General features: G+C 42.1%; 1 protein-coding gene across 2 annotated transcripts in view; it reads right to left on the reverse strand.

The window, feature by feature from the left end:
• Positions 1-900: 900 nt before the first annotated feature.
• Positions 901-14,195, reverse strand: part of EZH1 (enhancer of zeste 1 polycomb repressive complex 2 subunit) — a 36,697-nt gene continuing 23,402 nt past the window's right edge. For both annotated transcript variants that reach the window (XM_072111746.1, XM_072111745.1), the window contains 8 exons: positions 10,775-10,815; positions 8,954-9,079; positions 8,507-8,685; positions 8,320-8,415; positions 8,148-8,229; positions 7,530-7,610; positions 5,705-5,789; positions 901-4,562 (listed from right to left, as the gene is read on the reverse strand). In XM_072111746.1, coding sequence (XP_071967847.1) covers positions 4,502-4,562; positions 5,705-5,789; positions 7,530-7,610; positions 8,148-8,229; positions 8,320-8,415; positions 8,507-8,685; positions 8,954-9,079; positions 10,775-10,815 — 751 coding nt within the window. In that variant the 3' untranslated portion in view covers positions 901-4,501. The remainder of the gene's footprint in view (positions 4,563-5,704; positions 5,790-7,529; positions 7,611-8,147; positions 8,230-8,319; positions 8,416-8,506; positions 8,686-8,953; positions 9,080-10,774; positions 10,816-14,195) is intronic.

Below are 14,195 nucleotides of genomic sequence, written 5' to 3' on the forward strand. Positions count from 1 at the left end.
CCCAAAGGCAGTTTTGTAAAATATTTCCACATTTAGATTGGGAATAAAATCCCTGTTACTCTACCGACCTCTTTAATTCCTATGAGCCTACAAACTGTTTCCAGCATGACGAGTAACATACAACCAGCAATAATCTCTAAAGTCATTATTGCTCCTTTTAACAACACGTTTTTTGCATTAAGAAATGTCAGACAGGTTACAGGTTACATAATGACGTAACGTGGGTAACAGTCTTCGGATCAGTAAGACACAATATTATACTTTAACAGGATCGAGCCGTTACCGAATTTCTGCAATGATTTCTGATTATAAAAGAGCACAAATACACCATCAAAGAGTTATCGAGTGTGTAATAAGATCTCAGATATAGTAGTTTGGTGCAAGCGATCTACAATGCATGAGGTTATATAGTGGCATGGTATTAACCAGGTCAGGGTGATGCCAACTTGCCCGCTTCTCATACACTTCAATACTATAAGGTCTGCTATCATGTGTACGTACACCTCATATATAAAGCAACTCATCTGTAGAATAAATAATCTAAGTGCCTGGTAGGTGGGGGCCCGACCTCTGCTGCTCTATTCATTCCACAGGGCAGGGGTGTAACTAGAAGAGGCAGAGCCCCAAGGGCCCTCTTCCCCCTTTAAAATATATAAATATTTGTATACTTATACACATATAATTATATATATATATATATATATATATATATATATATATATATATATATTACACACACAAAATACAAACATACATACATACAATACCATATACAGACATACAGCATATACACATCCTATATCCTGGATGCTGGGGCCCCCCTGACACTGTGGACCCCAAAGCAGCTGTTATGGCTGCTACCACTGTAGTTACGCCCCTGCCTATGGCACTGTATGGATGGAGAGAGCTGTTGACACCAATGACAGTGGCTTATCTACTAGCAAAAGGGTTGGGCACTCTAATTCCAACTTGCCCTATACTTTTATCCCCCATATCTGAAATCCCAAATGTAGGACACTGCTCCATTTAGTAGTAGGAACATGCAACAAGCTCTTCTTGTGATCTGTTTGGGCTTCCATTGGTCCAGCCCCCCCCTACTATTAAGTCCTTGGTTAGATGCTATTTTGACAAAACCTTTCCCACCCTAAATGGATGTATTGTGGATGTCCCACGCACTTCATGCACAATAAATTGTTAGTTTGAGTTTTGCACAAGTTTTGGGACATAACACAAACATGGTTGCGTAATATACAATCGGTGGAATGCTGTTATAACAGTTATCATTATAATATACAGCATTGTTATTATTTAGTAACACAATATAACCTCACTTTGTACCACAATATATTATGATGTTATTATGATGCTGTAAAGTCTGTAGTGAGTGTTATCTTAATGCAGTCACTGGAAAAGCAGAGAATAAAGCTTAAAACGTATTATCAGCATGCAAGAGGTGCATGAGCACTGGGACTATTATATTCATGCTGCCGCGAGCCACAACTGTGTGATGTTATACAGTTAATGCTGAGGTTCGGAAATATTTTACAGTTCATACATATAAAGAAAAATATTTCAAGGCCCAGTAAATGCACTGATCTGGGGTAACAGTCTGTATCATAGCCCGTTGTCATCTATAACTGTATATACTCAGAGGAGGTCATTACAACCCATGGGGGAGGGACACAAAATATTGCATCCAGCACCGGCCTCCGCTGACTATATACATATCTCAGCTACAGGGAGGTCTTCAGAAATATCACTTTTCACAGGATACTTACATCACTAGGGGAACCACCCTGAACATCAGCAGAAAACCAATCACTGGCTATTGACAATCTTCACTCCTCCTTTTTACTTAGTTTTATTTGCACTTTTGATTAAAGGAGTTGTACCTTTTCAGCAAATTACCGATATGGTTGCTCAAGAAAAAGTTTTCCAATATTATTTCTGTACCAATAACTCACAGTTTTCAAGATCTCTGCTTGCTGCCATTCTGTAGAAAGCTTCTATGTTTACTTCCAGTGGATAGACCTTTATCTATCTTCATGTGACGGACAGGCAGGTACAAAAGCCATTATTATTATCACAGAGTAGTCAGATCTGTGTGATATAATGGCTCAAACTCCTGCCTGTCCGTCACACAAAGATGGATAAATTTCTATCCACTAGTAGTAAACTGAAGTTTTCTATAGAAGGCAGCAAGCAGAGATCTTGAAAACATTGAGGAACTGATACAGAAAGTATATTGGAAAATTGTGTAAGTTTTCCATACACGAACCATGTCGATTATTTCTGGAAAGTGGACAACCCCTTTAATGAAAATAATTAAAGTTGGCCCAAAACTGGTGCTCTGGACCCTCTATATTAATTGTATTAGACATTGTTTGCACCTTACACAACTAAGGGAGTAAACTGCTTTTCACTCAACAATGTGAGCTTATTTCCCTCTTGCTAGCAAGGAGGACATGAGCTCACTAAAATGTCAGATTACATAGCAGCTCTATGCAAAGGGGAGGGGAACAGTGAGTCACAGCAGCTAGGTCTCCACCATGCAGTTGATAAAATGACTTGTAATCTTACAAACAGGAATTGCATAGGGCAAAATTGTTAGAAAATCAAGATTACAAGTCAAATAATGACCAGATAAATATTAGACATCGTTACTATACCTGCCATATTGGATCAGGAAGGATTGCTAACAGATTACCGCACTGAAGCCTGCAGAATTATGACAACCGGCTATATATTGTTCAGTAACAATATAAACAGATCAGTACAAGATAACTAAAGCACTGAATGTCTATGTATAAACTGTAAAATGGATTTCAATGGTAGAACGTGGAATACTAGTTTACAAGCCAGAGGATGCAAGTCTGTTCAGTTTAAAGTGCATCTGCAAGTGTTCTTAGATTTTGAGTAGTCTCAGAAACATATAGTACAAGACCATATAGTACATAAAATCTAATACATAAAATCCTGTATATAATATGCAATACATACTGCAATTGGAGTTCATAAGGAATCACTGAGCAGCATAATGAAACACATGTGATTACAATATCACAGCAAAACATGATTTGATTGGAAATCCAAGACCGTAAAACTCCCTGGAACTGCCTGATACTCTTTTCACCTTAAAGGTGGGAATACATCTATAAATAGATCTGTAAAAATAATATCTGTACCACTGACATGAATACACCTATAACCATACATAATAATAGAAGCTTTCATGAATGTAGTATACATACCACTGCTGAAACGCTTCATCTGCCTTACATAAAGAGTACAAGGAAATAGGACTGTCCACCCTGTAACCGGAAGGTGAGTAGTGATCACGTTCCTAGAAGGAATGTGCACTACTGATCAATAAGGAGGGCAAGGGTTAACGTCCTACAGTAATGCCATTACACATATCCTTAGATATTCACCTGTCTCCTACACATAACAGGTGAGGAACTTTGTCCATTTTTTTTTTTTTAAAGAGTGCAACATACGGAAGGTTTTCCAAGAATCCGAAAAATCCCTAGATGGGCAGGACAAGAAAAAAAACAAAGTATACTGACCTTGCTCCGGGTGCTCAGCAGTATTTCCAGTTTTAATTCTAGAGGATCATGGGCCTTCAGCCAATGAGTGTCCTCCAAGAACCAAAGGAAGTGACCTCCTTTAGTCCTAGGAGTCCTGTGACCCCCCTCCCCCCCCCCCCGCCTTTACTCCCAGAATTACTGGCTGCACCTATAAGTGGAAGTACTGGAGCTATAGCAGTACCAAGAGCCGGAGCAGGTTGAGTTTGCCTTCTCTTTTCTTCTACCCCAGCCCCCTTTTCCAGATTCCTGGAAAATATGTTTAACGAACATTATAATGTTATTTGGTTTTCTAAGGACAGGCCCTCACTATCAGATCAGATCAGATCAGCTGTGTAAAGGGGTCACAGCGCTTCAACCTCTTCATCGTATACACAGGTCCACTTACACTTATTATAGTCACTTACCATCCCCTGTGACCCTTGTAACAATAATGAGGCCTGGTTGCTGTACCCGACTGAAATCGCTGATCCCTGGAGTGCCTAGGGTGAGACCCCCAGTGATCTATAACCCCCTATAATAATTGTCTCATCAAAACTACTGTTTCCTGGCAAACTGGTTCTGCCCAAAATTTGGACGGTGCCATTTTGTGCTTCTGACAGGTCAACTGAAATTTGCACGAAAGGGAAATTTGCAAACTGCAACAGGTAGATCATCTTTAAGAGTTTGTGCTTTTAACAGCATGTGACCCACAACGTAGTATACAGTATAAATGTAACTGAACAAGCATTTAAGAAATGTTCACACACATCAATGTCACATATGTAAGGATCACCTTAAGACCTGGACCAAATAATGGAAGAAATAGGAAACTCCTCCATTGATCCGCCTTACCAATACATTTACAAAGGAGGACTATTTCACAACGTAGAGTCAGGACAAATAGGCCATTGCTTTGGAGGGTCAGAAGCTAGGAATTAGATGATATCTGTCTCTCTTTCTATTCCCACATACTTCAGAGCATCAGCCTGGCTGTATCTGCAAAATAAATTGAGAATATAAAACTTTACCTTACAAAATGATAAGTGCTGTCTATGGCCTATATCAAGTCCCAGCTAGAAGATTGGGAACTAATATGGAGCTTGGTTGCCACTGCTGGGTTGTGCCAGTCTCCTCACGACAAGACAGAATGTCTACGATTATCACATCCCAATGTAAGTCATAGCTAACTTCAATCCGATGGAATTTACCACCACCAATTTTGTAACATATATCAAGAAATGGCAATTACTCTTCAAATAAAAGTTAAAAGGACATCTATCACCAGATCAAGGATTGTAAACCAAACATACAGACATAGTGGTGTGTGCCCCCTCTGGCAGGATCTGCTCTTCTTTTAGCTTCTTATGCCCTTGTTTTTTAGAAAAAGGGTCTTTAAAGGAAACCTACCACTTGTAGTGGCAGGTTTCCGATGGAAATACCGGGCACCAGCTCAGGGTGAGCTGGTGCCGGAGCTTATTTTAGTTAGTGTTTTAAACCGCGGTATCGCGGTTTAAAACACTTTTTAAACGTTATAGCCGGCGCAGGCAGGTACGCGCTCGGCGCTTACCGTGCGCGCGGCTACATAGGAAGTGAATGAGAGCCGCGTGCACGGTAAGCGCCGAGCGCGTACCTGCCTGCGCCGGCTATAACGTTTAAAAAGTGTTTTAAACCGCGATACCGCGGTTTAAAACACTAACTAAAATAAGCTCCGGCACCAGCTCACCCTGAGCTGGTGCCCGGTATTTCCATCGGAAACCTGCCACTACAAGTGGTAGGTTTCCTTTAAAAATTATGCAAATTAGCCTGAGGGTCTCATTTGCTTTATTTTAAAACCCTTTTTTCTTAAAAACTAGGACATAAGAAGCTAAAAACAGAGCAGATCCTGCCAGCGGGGGCACACAACAGTATGTCTGTATGTTTGGTTTACAATCCTTGATCTGGTGATGTCCTTTAAGAATAATTTAGGGACAGCTATATTGTCACTTTTAATGGAAGCTGGGCTGCAGTACTCAAGCTACAATTGCTACACCTTGCACTGAGCAATCTTCTCTCCGTAGTGTCCCACCCATTTACAGCTTCTGGTATTGGAAGCCAATAGGAACACTGAGTGCCACACCCCATTCTGTGTCAAAACTCACCGATAGTCAAAAAATAACTCTTCTCCGGCCACAATTGCTCGCTTGGCAAATATTCCTATGCGGTGGTCTCCATTCACCATAACCACTTCAAAAAGCATAAAAATAAAAGGGTTACATATGTGAATTATTCAATATCTTCAGCAAATATGTATAAACATTCAAGATGAAGATTATGAATTAGCAGGGGTGCACAACCCACAGCCTGCAGAGCTTCTAGCTGCGGCCCCCAGTCGCTGCTGGGTAGAGACCAATCAGCGCTTCCATCAGTGACTGGGTAGTGGCGAGTACACCTGACATGTCCTCACCGCTGTGGGGGCCTTTCCTGCTGCTCCTCCGGATCCTGACGCTGGTTGTAAGCGGCGGTGTCAGGACCCAGCAAAACTTTGCCATGAGCTAGAAGTAAATATCATCTGTTCTTCACTCACTGTTCCTGGGGAGCCTCTCTGTTGGCGCATATAACTAGCACCAGGACACAGAGCAGAAGCTACAGTGTATGCAGGGGGAGAAGAGGAGCCAAAGGAAGGTGGGTATTTATTTATTTGGCTAAGGGGGTCTCCAGAAATATTAGAGGGGGTCTCCGGTATGGTTAGGGGGCTCGGGGGGGGCTCCAGCTTTAGGGGGCTAAAGGGGTCTGCAATATTATTAGGGGGCTACAGTATTATAACAGAGACTCAGGGGGGGCTCCACTATCATTAGGGGGCTACAGTATTATCAGGGGGCTCTGGAGGGTATCCAGCAATACTAGGGGGCTTTGGAGGGTCTCCATTATTTTAAGTGGAGCTCTTAGGGACTTACAGTAATATAAGGGGGCTCCAATATTATTGGATGGCACTAAGGTGTCTCCAGCATTATTATGCTCTGCTTTCGGGTCTCTGGTATTTGTCTGCTCTGGGGGTCTCCGTTACTGCATGCTCTGACAGTCTTCATTATTATCTTTTGTCTGCTCTGGGGTCCCTATTAGTCATTTTCTGGTTTGGTTATATTAATTGGCTAGTCTGGGGTCTGTATTATTATCTATTGCCTGTTCTGGAGTCTGTATTAGTTATTGTCTGATTGTAACATTTGGTATCTGGATTTGTATTTATTGCTGTATTTTGGTATTATCATTTTAGGGGCGGATTTTTCTGTTGTATTGTGGCTGTTGATGCAACTACGTTCCTGATTACTGTTGCAGCCTCTAGAACCAAAAAGGCTTGTGCACAGCTAGATTAGAGGATAGCTTTAATCCCCTTAAATATTCTCGGAGGAGCTGTCATAATAGTGGTGCGATTAGATCAATGGGGACCCCATAGCACCCTATTCAAGTGAATGGAAACTGAAGTGCAATAACCCGCCATTGCCACTATACAATGTAGAAAGCAATCTTCTTCCGGCTATATTGTGTAGCTCTGCCCCCTGTGCCAATTTCTGAGATCACAAGGTGATCTCCCAGCATTTTTTCAGATTTCTCAGATGATATGCACTCTAGAATATAAAAATGTTATCACCAGGTATTATACAGCAGTCTACTAGCGTATTTCCCATGGCAGCACCAGAAATGTAAATGCAGCAGTGGACTACGGTATAATGGAAAAAAGGCTGCGTTTTCCTACCATATGTAAGGCTGAGTTCACTCGTTTTTTGACATACATAGCACAGACGTATCCCATTGTATGCTTATACAGTGGAATACGTCACATGGTAACTCCTTACCCATATCAATGGGTACGCTAATTGTATACGTGGGGAGCTTTCCCGATATACATGCTAGGCATATACTAATAACAAGGTGTGAACCCAACCTAAGATACCTGATCCAGGCTTATTAAGAAGTCACAATACACACCTTTAGCGTAGCAGTTAGGATTCACCGAGTGGTTGGCAAATCTGATTTTATTTCCTTTCCTTGTGGCGTCCACAACAAAATCTGCCCAGGACAATGAACAAAAATGAAATCAATATGAAACTTAAAATCAACAGCCTTTGAAGCTACATCAAGGAGGGGCTGTGGTAGAGCCCTTCAGACACATTAGCATAATTTGATTTTAGAATGAATCATAGGCTATAAAATCATAGTCACAGTTCCTGGATCTAAGGATATTTATTCATATATCTCGATAAATCATGCTTGATTTGCATTTTAAATTTCCTTTAAGTAAAGACACACCTCATGTCGGGTTAGTGAATGCACATGTTCTTGTGCAAACTGGCTACAGACTTATTGGCATTCAGCTATGGAAGCTATTAGCTTGTGTGATCATTGAGACAATAAAGGTCAAGCAGCTCTATCTACCTTTGAACTTTCAATACAAATACATCAATGTATGGCAAGGGGTTAATATCCTGCATTTATAACAATAATATTCAATTTTATTTAGAAATAACACTGCACAAAGAAAAGTTACAGGAGTCCTCCGCCCAATGTTTGCACAACACGCTACCAATTACATAACTCAGAACTTACCATTGTTAAGGTTGAACAAGAAACTTGACATGTATTTATCATAAACCTTTCCTCTTCTATCTGCTTCATCCTGGGAAATCAGCTGAATAGAAAGAATATTACACATTATTATTAATAGACAAAGTGCCCCATTGATGTGTTTATTCTTTTTACCTTCAGTCAGGTCACTTACCTCTCCACAATATTCAGAGATGAACTCGTTCTTCTGGACGGACTCTTTGATGAAAGTTCCCCATCCAGCAACATCTGATGGAGCCAAAAGCAAGTGCTATAGAAATAAAATGCAAGGTTCTTACACCAGTTCAGAGTAAGGGTCCCTGTACCCCCTTAACTGAAAACTTTCCCAACATGTGACCTACCTTTTTAAGGCCCCGCTGGATGCTGCAGTTTTTGCAGGACACAATCTTAGAGTCCCAGTGCTCAGCAGCCCCACAGGTAAGACAAAGATCTGGATCACATTCCCTGACAGCCAGGTAACAGGGGCATTGCTTGGTGTTACATTGGGTCTTACACCTGCAACCCGGGAAGCGGTTCTGACCTATGGCAGGAACAAATGATGAAGGTGTAATGAATTATATATTTCGGACTCAGAAGCTGAATACTGACACCATACTGACCAGCTCTGCTATAACTATCTTCTTATACTTATTAAGCACATAATATGTGGCCTTCTTGCTGCTGTTGGCTCTAGTGGACATAGAGTGGACTTTCTGGCACAGGTTGAAATCCCTCCAGCCCACAGTATATAAAGAATGACAAATATAACAAATCCAACTTAAAAATTTTAAAAAAGCATGATTACTCACAATCAGGGTTGCACTGACAGAACTTCTCACAGAAGTTTTGTGTCATGATGCAGGGACAAGTACTGTCACAAGGATGATCTGGGTGGTCGCACGGCTGATAGTTGTACACCTGATTTGCTGAATTGTCTGTTTCCAAAAATACAATAACAACTTTTTTGTTTAACACCTTAAGGACACAGCCTAAAATGGCCTACAGGACACATACCTTTTTCAAATTTTTTTTCCTGCTCAAATTTATTTTTTATCTGACATGGGCATAGGAGGGCTTGTTTTTTGCAACAAGATTTATATTTTCCAATGGGTACACTTTTATGATAAAAATAGCATGATGATTTAAATTTATTAACTCTTTCCTGCAACCGTACAAGAAATTAAAACTTTTACGCAGTTCACCGTACAGTATAATAAACATGCTACATTAATTCTATAGGTTGGTACGATTAAAGGAAACCTACCACTTGTAGTGGCAGGTTTCCGATGGAAATACCGGGCACCAGCTCAGGGTGAGCTGGTGCCGGAGCTTATTTTAGTTAGTGTTTTAAACCGCGGTATCGCGGTTTAAAACACTTTTTAAACGTTGTAGCCGGCGCAGGCAGGTACGCGCTCGGCGCTTACCGTGCACGCGGCTCTCATTCACTTCCTATGTAGCCGCGTGCACGGTAAGCGCTGAGCGCGTACCTGCCTGCGCCGGCTACAGCGTTTAAAAAGTGTTTTAAACCGCGATACCGCGGTTTAAAACACTAACTAAAATAAGCTCCGGCACCAGCTCACCCTGAGCTGGTGCCCGGTATTTCCATCGGAAACCTGCCACTACAAGTGGTAGGTTTCCTTTAAGGAGATACGAAAGATGCTCAGGTTTTCTTAGATTTTACTACTACCAAATAAAAACTCCTTTTTAAAGAAACCGCATTTGTCCAATTCCTTTATCAAAAGAGGGTAATAAGGCCTTGTTTATTGCGGGAAAAGGTAACTGTTAAATTGATTGCCTATCGTTACATAATTTTTTATACCTCTAACAATATGGGTATAATCATGTAATAGATGGACAAAGATAACAGTACTGAACTTCAATGGTCTAGTTTACAAGAATAAGTCATGCTATACATTCATATTATAGAGCAGGGGGAGTCAAGCAAATCATAAAAAGTGACCTATACAGTGGAGGAAAGTTATAGTGCAGGAGAGGCTGAGAAGATTGTACACATTAGGCCACATTTCTTAAAGTGTTTGCGCCAATTTCCAGTCTAACTTTGAACTAAAAAGAATGTGCAAACTGCTTGTACATGTATTTATGAAGTGTCTGCGCCAGTTTTGTGTCTGCCACACCACAAAATTCTGCTACTAAAGTTGCATACCGCTGAACACCTATGCAGGCAGCATCATATAAAGAAAGGGGGCCTGAGCAGATCATAAAAAGTGACCTATATCATGGCAACATGTTATAGATTAGGAGAAGCAACACAGATTATGAAAAGTGTCCCCTCTGCAGGACACATGTTATAGAGCAGGAGGAGCTGACCAGATTGTACATAGTGTCCTTTCTGCAGGAAGCATAATAAAAAAAGGAGGAGATGACCGGATCATAAAAAGTGACCTATCTGCAGGCAGCACATTATAGAGATGGAGGCACTGCACAGATTGTACAGTGTCCTATCTGCAGGCAGCATGTTGTAGAGCAGGAGGAGCTGAGCAGATTCCCCATAGTGTCCTATTAGCAAGCAGCATTTCTGACTGGATTAAACACAGTGTCCTATCCAGGAGGAGCTGAGCAGACAAATAAGAGCATTTTTTATACTAGCAGATATGTTGTTCACAACTTACCCTTCTTAAGCTGAATCTTCCTACAGTGTGCAGCCCAAAGTCTAAAATAGAAACATAATATGAAAAAAAATAATATGATAAATAAATGGCCCATAACTTATGTCAGCCATATACGTAACCGATTACTGTCCTATAAAAGTAAAGTTAAAGAGGTTATGCCACTGTAAATACTTACCCCATATTGACAGGATAAGGAAGAAGTTTATGATTGCTCTGGGACAAAAGAGATCATAAAAATAGGGGGGCTAAATGTTTGCCTAGGTTGTGAAATCACATCTAATTGACCAAATGCGTTAGAGAATGGGGCACATTTACCAAGGGCTTTGCACTGTACTTTAGCTAGACTGTGCACCTTCTTCATACTGTAGCTAAAACAACTTGCACAGGTATTTAAGAAGTGTCTTCGCTGCTATTGTGACCCTTTTGTGGCGCATCTGCGCTGGCTTCCATGCCACACAAATTAGCGGGCGGGCCGTCGGACGGTCCAACTGATTCGTACCGACCGCTGTATTTAACTTTCAAATTATGCTGCACCCCCTATGTTAAAGGTGGACCACAAAAAAGATGATGAACTCTATCAGACCTGAGTGAGGAAGCGACACATTCATGATTTCTGGCGCACATTCTTAGTGAATCGCTGCACGCAGAATTATACACGGACAATGCACTTTCTGTGAACTCGAGTGACCGGGTAAATAAATGTGTCCCAATATGTTATAGGGATCAGGGTTTGCCCACTCAAATCAAAAGAATGTATATGCTATTTAATAGCGCCGCTGTCTATATAAGGAGCTGGAAGTTTTATATACTAGTTGTGTACAGACGTCCATTAGTAATGTCTGCCTATGAATACAAGCAACTATTTATCCATGCAAACTACTATAATATAACCAATGAGCATTAGACAGGCAGGGTGTCACAGCTGTGTTTCCCTGAGGGAACTTCTGTGACATCACAACTGTGTTTCCCTGAGGGAACTCCTGTGACATCACAATTGTGTTTCCCTGAGGGAACTTCTGTGACATCACAACTGTGTTTCCCTGAGGGAACTCCTGTGACATCACAATTGTGTTTCCCTGAGGGAACTTCTGTGACATCACAACTGTGTTTCCCTGAGGGAACTTCTGTGACATCACAACTGTGTTTCCCTGAGGGAACTCCTGTGACATCACAATTGTGTTTCCCTGAGGGAACTTCTGTGACATCACAACTGTGTTTCCCTGAGGGAACTTCTGTGACATCACAACTGTGTTTCCCTGAGGGAACTTCTGTGACATCACAACTGTGTTTCCCTGAGGGAACTTCTGTGACATCACAACTGTGTTTAACTTCTGTGACATCACAACTGTGTTTCCCTGAAGGCACTCCTGTGACATCACAACTGTGTTTCCCTGAGGGAACTCCTGTGACATCACAACTGTGTTTCCTTGAGGGAACTTCTGTGACATCACAACTGTGTTTCCCTGAGGGAACTCCTGTGACATCACAACTGTGTTTCCCTGAGGGAACTCCTGTGACATCACAACTGTGTTTCCTTGAGGGAACTCCTGTGACATCACAACTGTGTTTCCCTGAGGGAACTTCTGTGACATCACAACTGTGTTTCCCTGAGGGAACTTCTGTGACATCACAACTGTGTTTCCCTGAGGGAACTTCTGTGACATCACAACTGTGTTTCCCTGAGGGAACTTCTGTGACATCACAACTGTGTTTCCCTGAGGGAACTTCTGTGACATCACAACTGCGTTTCCCTGAGGGAACTTCTGTGACATCACAATTGTGTTTCCCTGAGGGAACTCTTGTGACATCACAATTGTGTTTCCCTGAAGGAACTCCTGTGACATCACAACTGTGTTTCCCTGAGGGAACTCTTGTGACATCACAATTGTGTTTCCCTGAGGGAACTTCTGTGACATCACAACTGTGTTTCCCTGAGGGAACTTCTGTGACATCACAACTGCGTTTCCCTGAGGGAACTTCTGTGACATCACAATTGTGTTTCCCTGAGGGAACTCTTGTGACATCACAATTGTGTTTCCCTGAAGGAACTCCTGTGACATCACAACTGTGTTTCCCTGAGGGAACTCTTGTGACATCACAATTGTGTTTCCCTGAGGGAACTTCTGTGACATCACAACTGTGTTTCCCTGAGGGAACTTCTGTGACATCACAACTGTGTTTCCCTGAGGGAACTTCTGTGACATCACAACTGTGTTTTTAACTTCTGTGACATCACAACTGTGTTTCCCTGAGGGAACTCCTGTGACATCACAATTGTGTTTCCCTGAGGGAACTTCTGTGACATCACAACTGTGTTTCCCTGAGGGAACTTCTGTGACATCACAACTGTGTTTCCCTGAGGGAACTTCTGTGACATCACAACTGTGTTTCCCTGAGGGAACTTCTGTGACATCACAACTGTGTTTCCCTGAGGGAACTTCTGTGACATCACAACTGTGTTTCCCTGAGGGAACTTCTGTGACATCACAACTGTGTTTCCCTGAGGGAACTTCTGTGACATCACAACTGTGTTTCCCTGAGGGAACTTCTGTGACATCACAATTGTGTTTCCCTGAGGGAACTCTTGTGACATCACAATTGTGTTTCCCTGAAGGAACTCCTGTGACATCACAACTGTGTTTCCCTGAAGGAACTCCTGTGACATCACAACTGTGTTTCCCTGAGGGAACTCTTGTGACATCACAATTGTGTTTCCCTGAGGGAACTCTTGTGACATCACAATTGTGTTTCCCTGAGGGAACTCTTGTGACATCACAATTGTGTTTCCCTGAGGGAACTCCTGTGACATCACAACTGTGTTTCCCTGAGGGAACTCCTGTGACATCACAATTGTGTTTCCCTGAGGGAACTCTTGTGACATCACAACTGTGTTTCCCTGAGGGAACTCCTGTGACATCACAACTGTGTTTCCCTGAGGGAACTCCTGTGACATCACAACTGTGTTTCCCTGAGGGAACTCCTGTGACATCACAACTGTGTTTCCCTGAGGGAACTCCTGTGACATCACAACTGTGTTTCCCTGAGGGAACTCTTGTGACATCACAACTGTGTTTCCCTGAGGGAACTCCTGTGACATCACAACTGTGTTTCCCTGAGGGAACTCCTGTGACATCACAACTGTGTTTCCCTGAGGGAACTTCTGTGACATCACAACTGTGTTTCCCTGAGGGAACTCCTGTGACATCACAACTGTGTTTCCCTGAGGGAACTCCTGTGACATCACAATTGTGTTTCCCTGAGGGAACTCTTGTGACATCACAACTGTGTTTCCCTGAGGGAACTCCTGTGACATCACAACTGTGTTTCCCTGAGGGAACTCCTGTGACATCACAACTGTGTTTCCCTGAGGGAACTCTTGTGACATCACAACTGTGTTTCCCTGAGGGAACTCCTGTGACAT

The sequence above is a fragment of the Engystomops pustulosus genome, chromosome 6 (genome assembly GCF_040894005.1).
Source record: "Engystomops pustulosus chromosome 6, aEngPut4.maternal, whole genome shotgun sequence".
Taxonomy (NCBI): domain Eukaryota; kingdom Metazoa; phylum Chordata; class Amphibia; order Anura; family Leptodactylidae; genus Engystomops; species Engystomops pustulosus.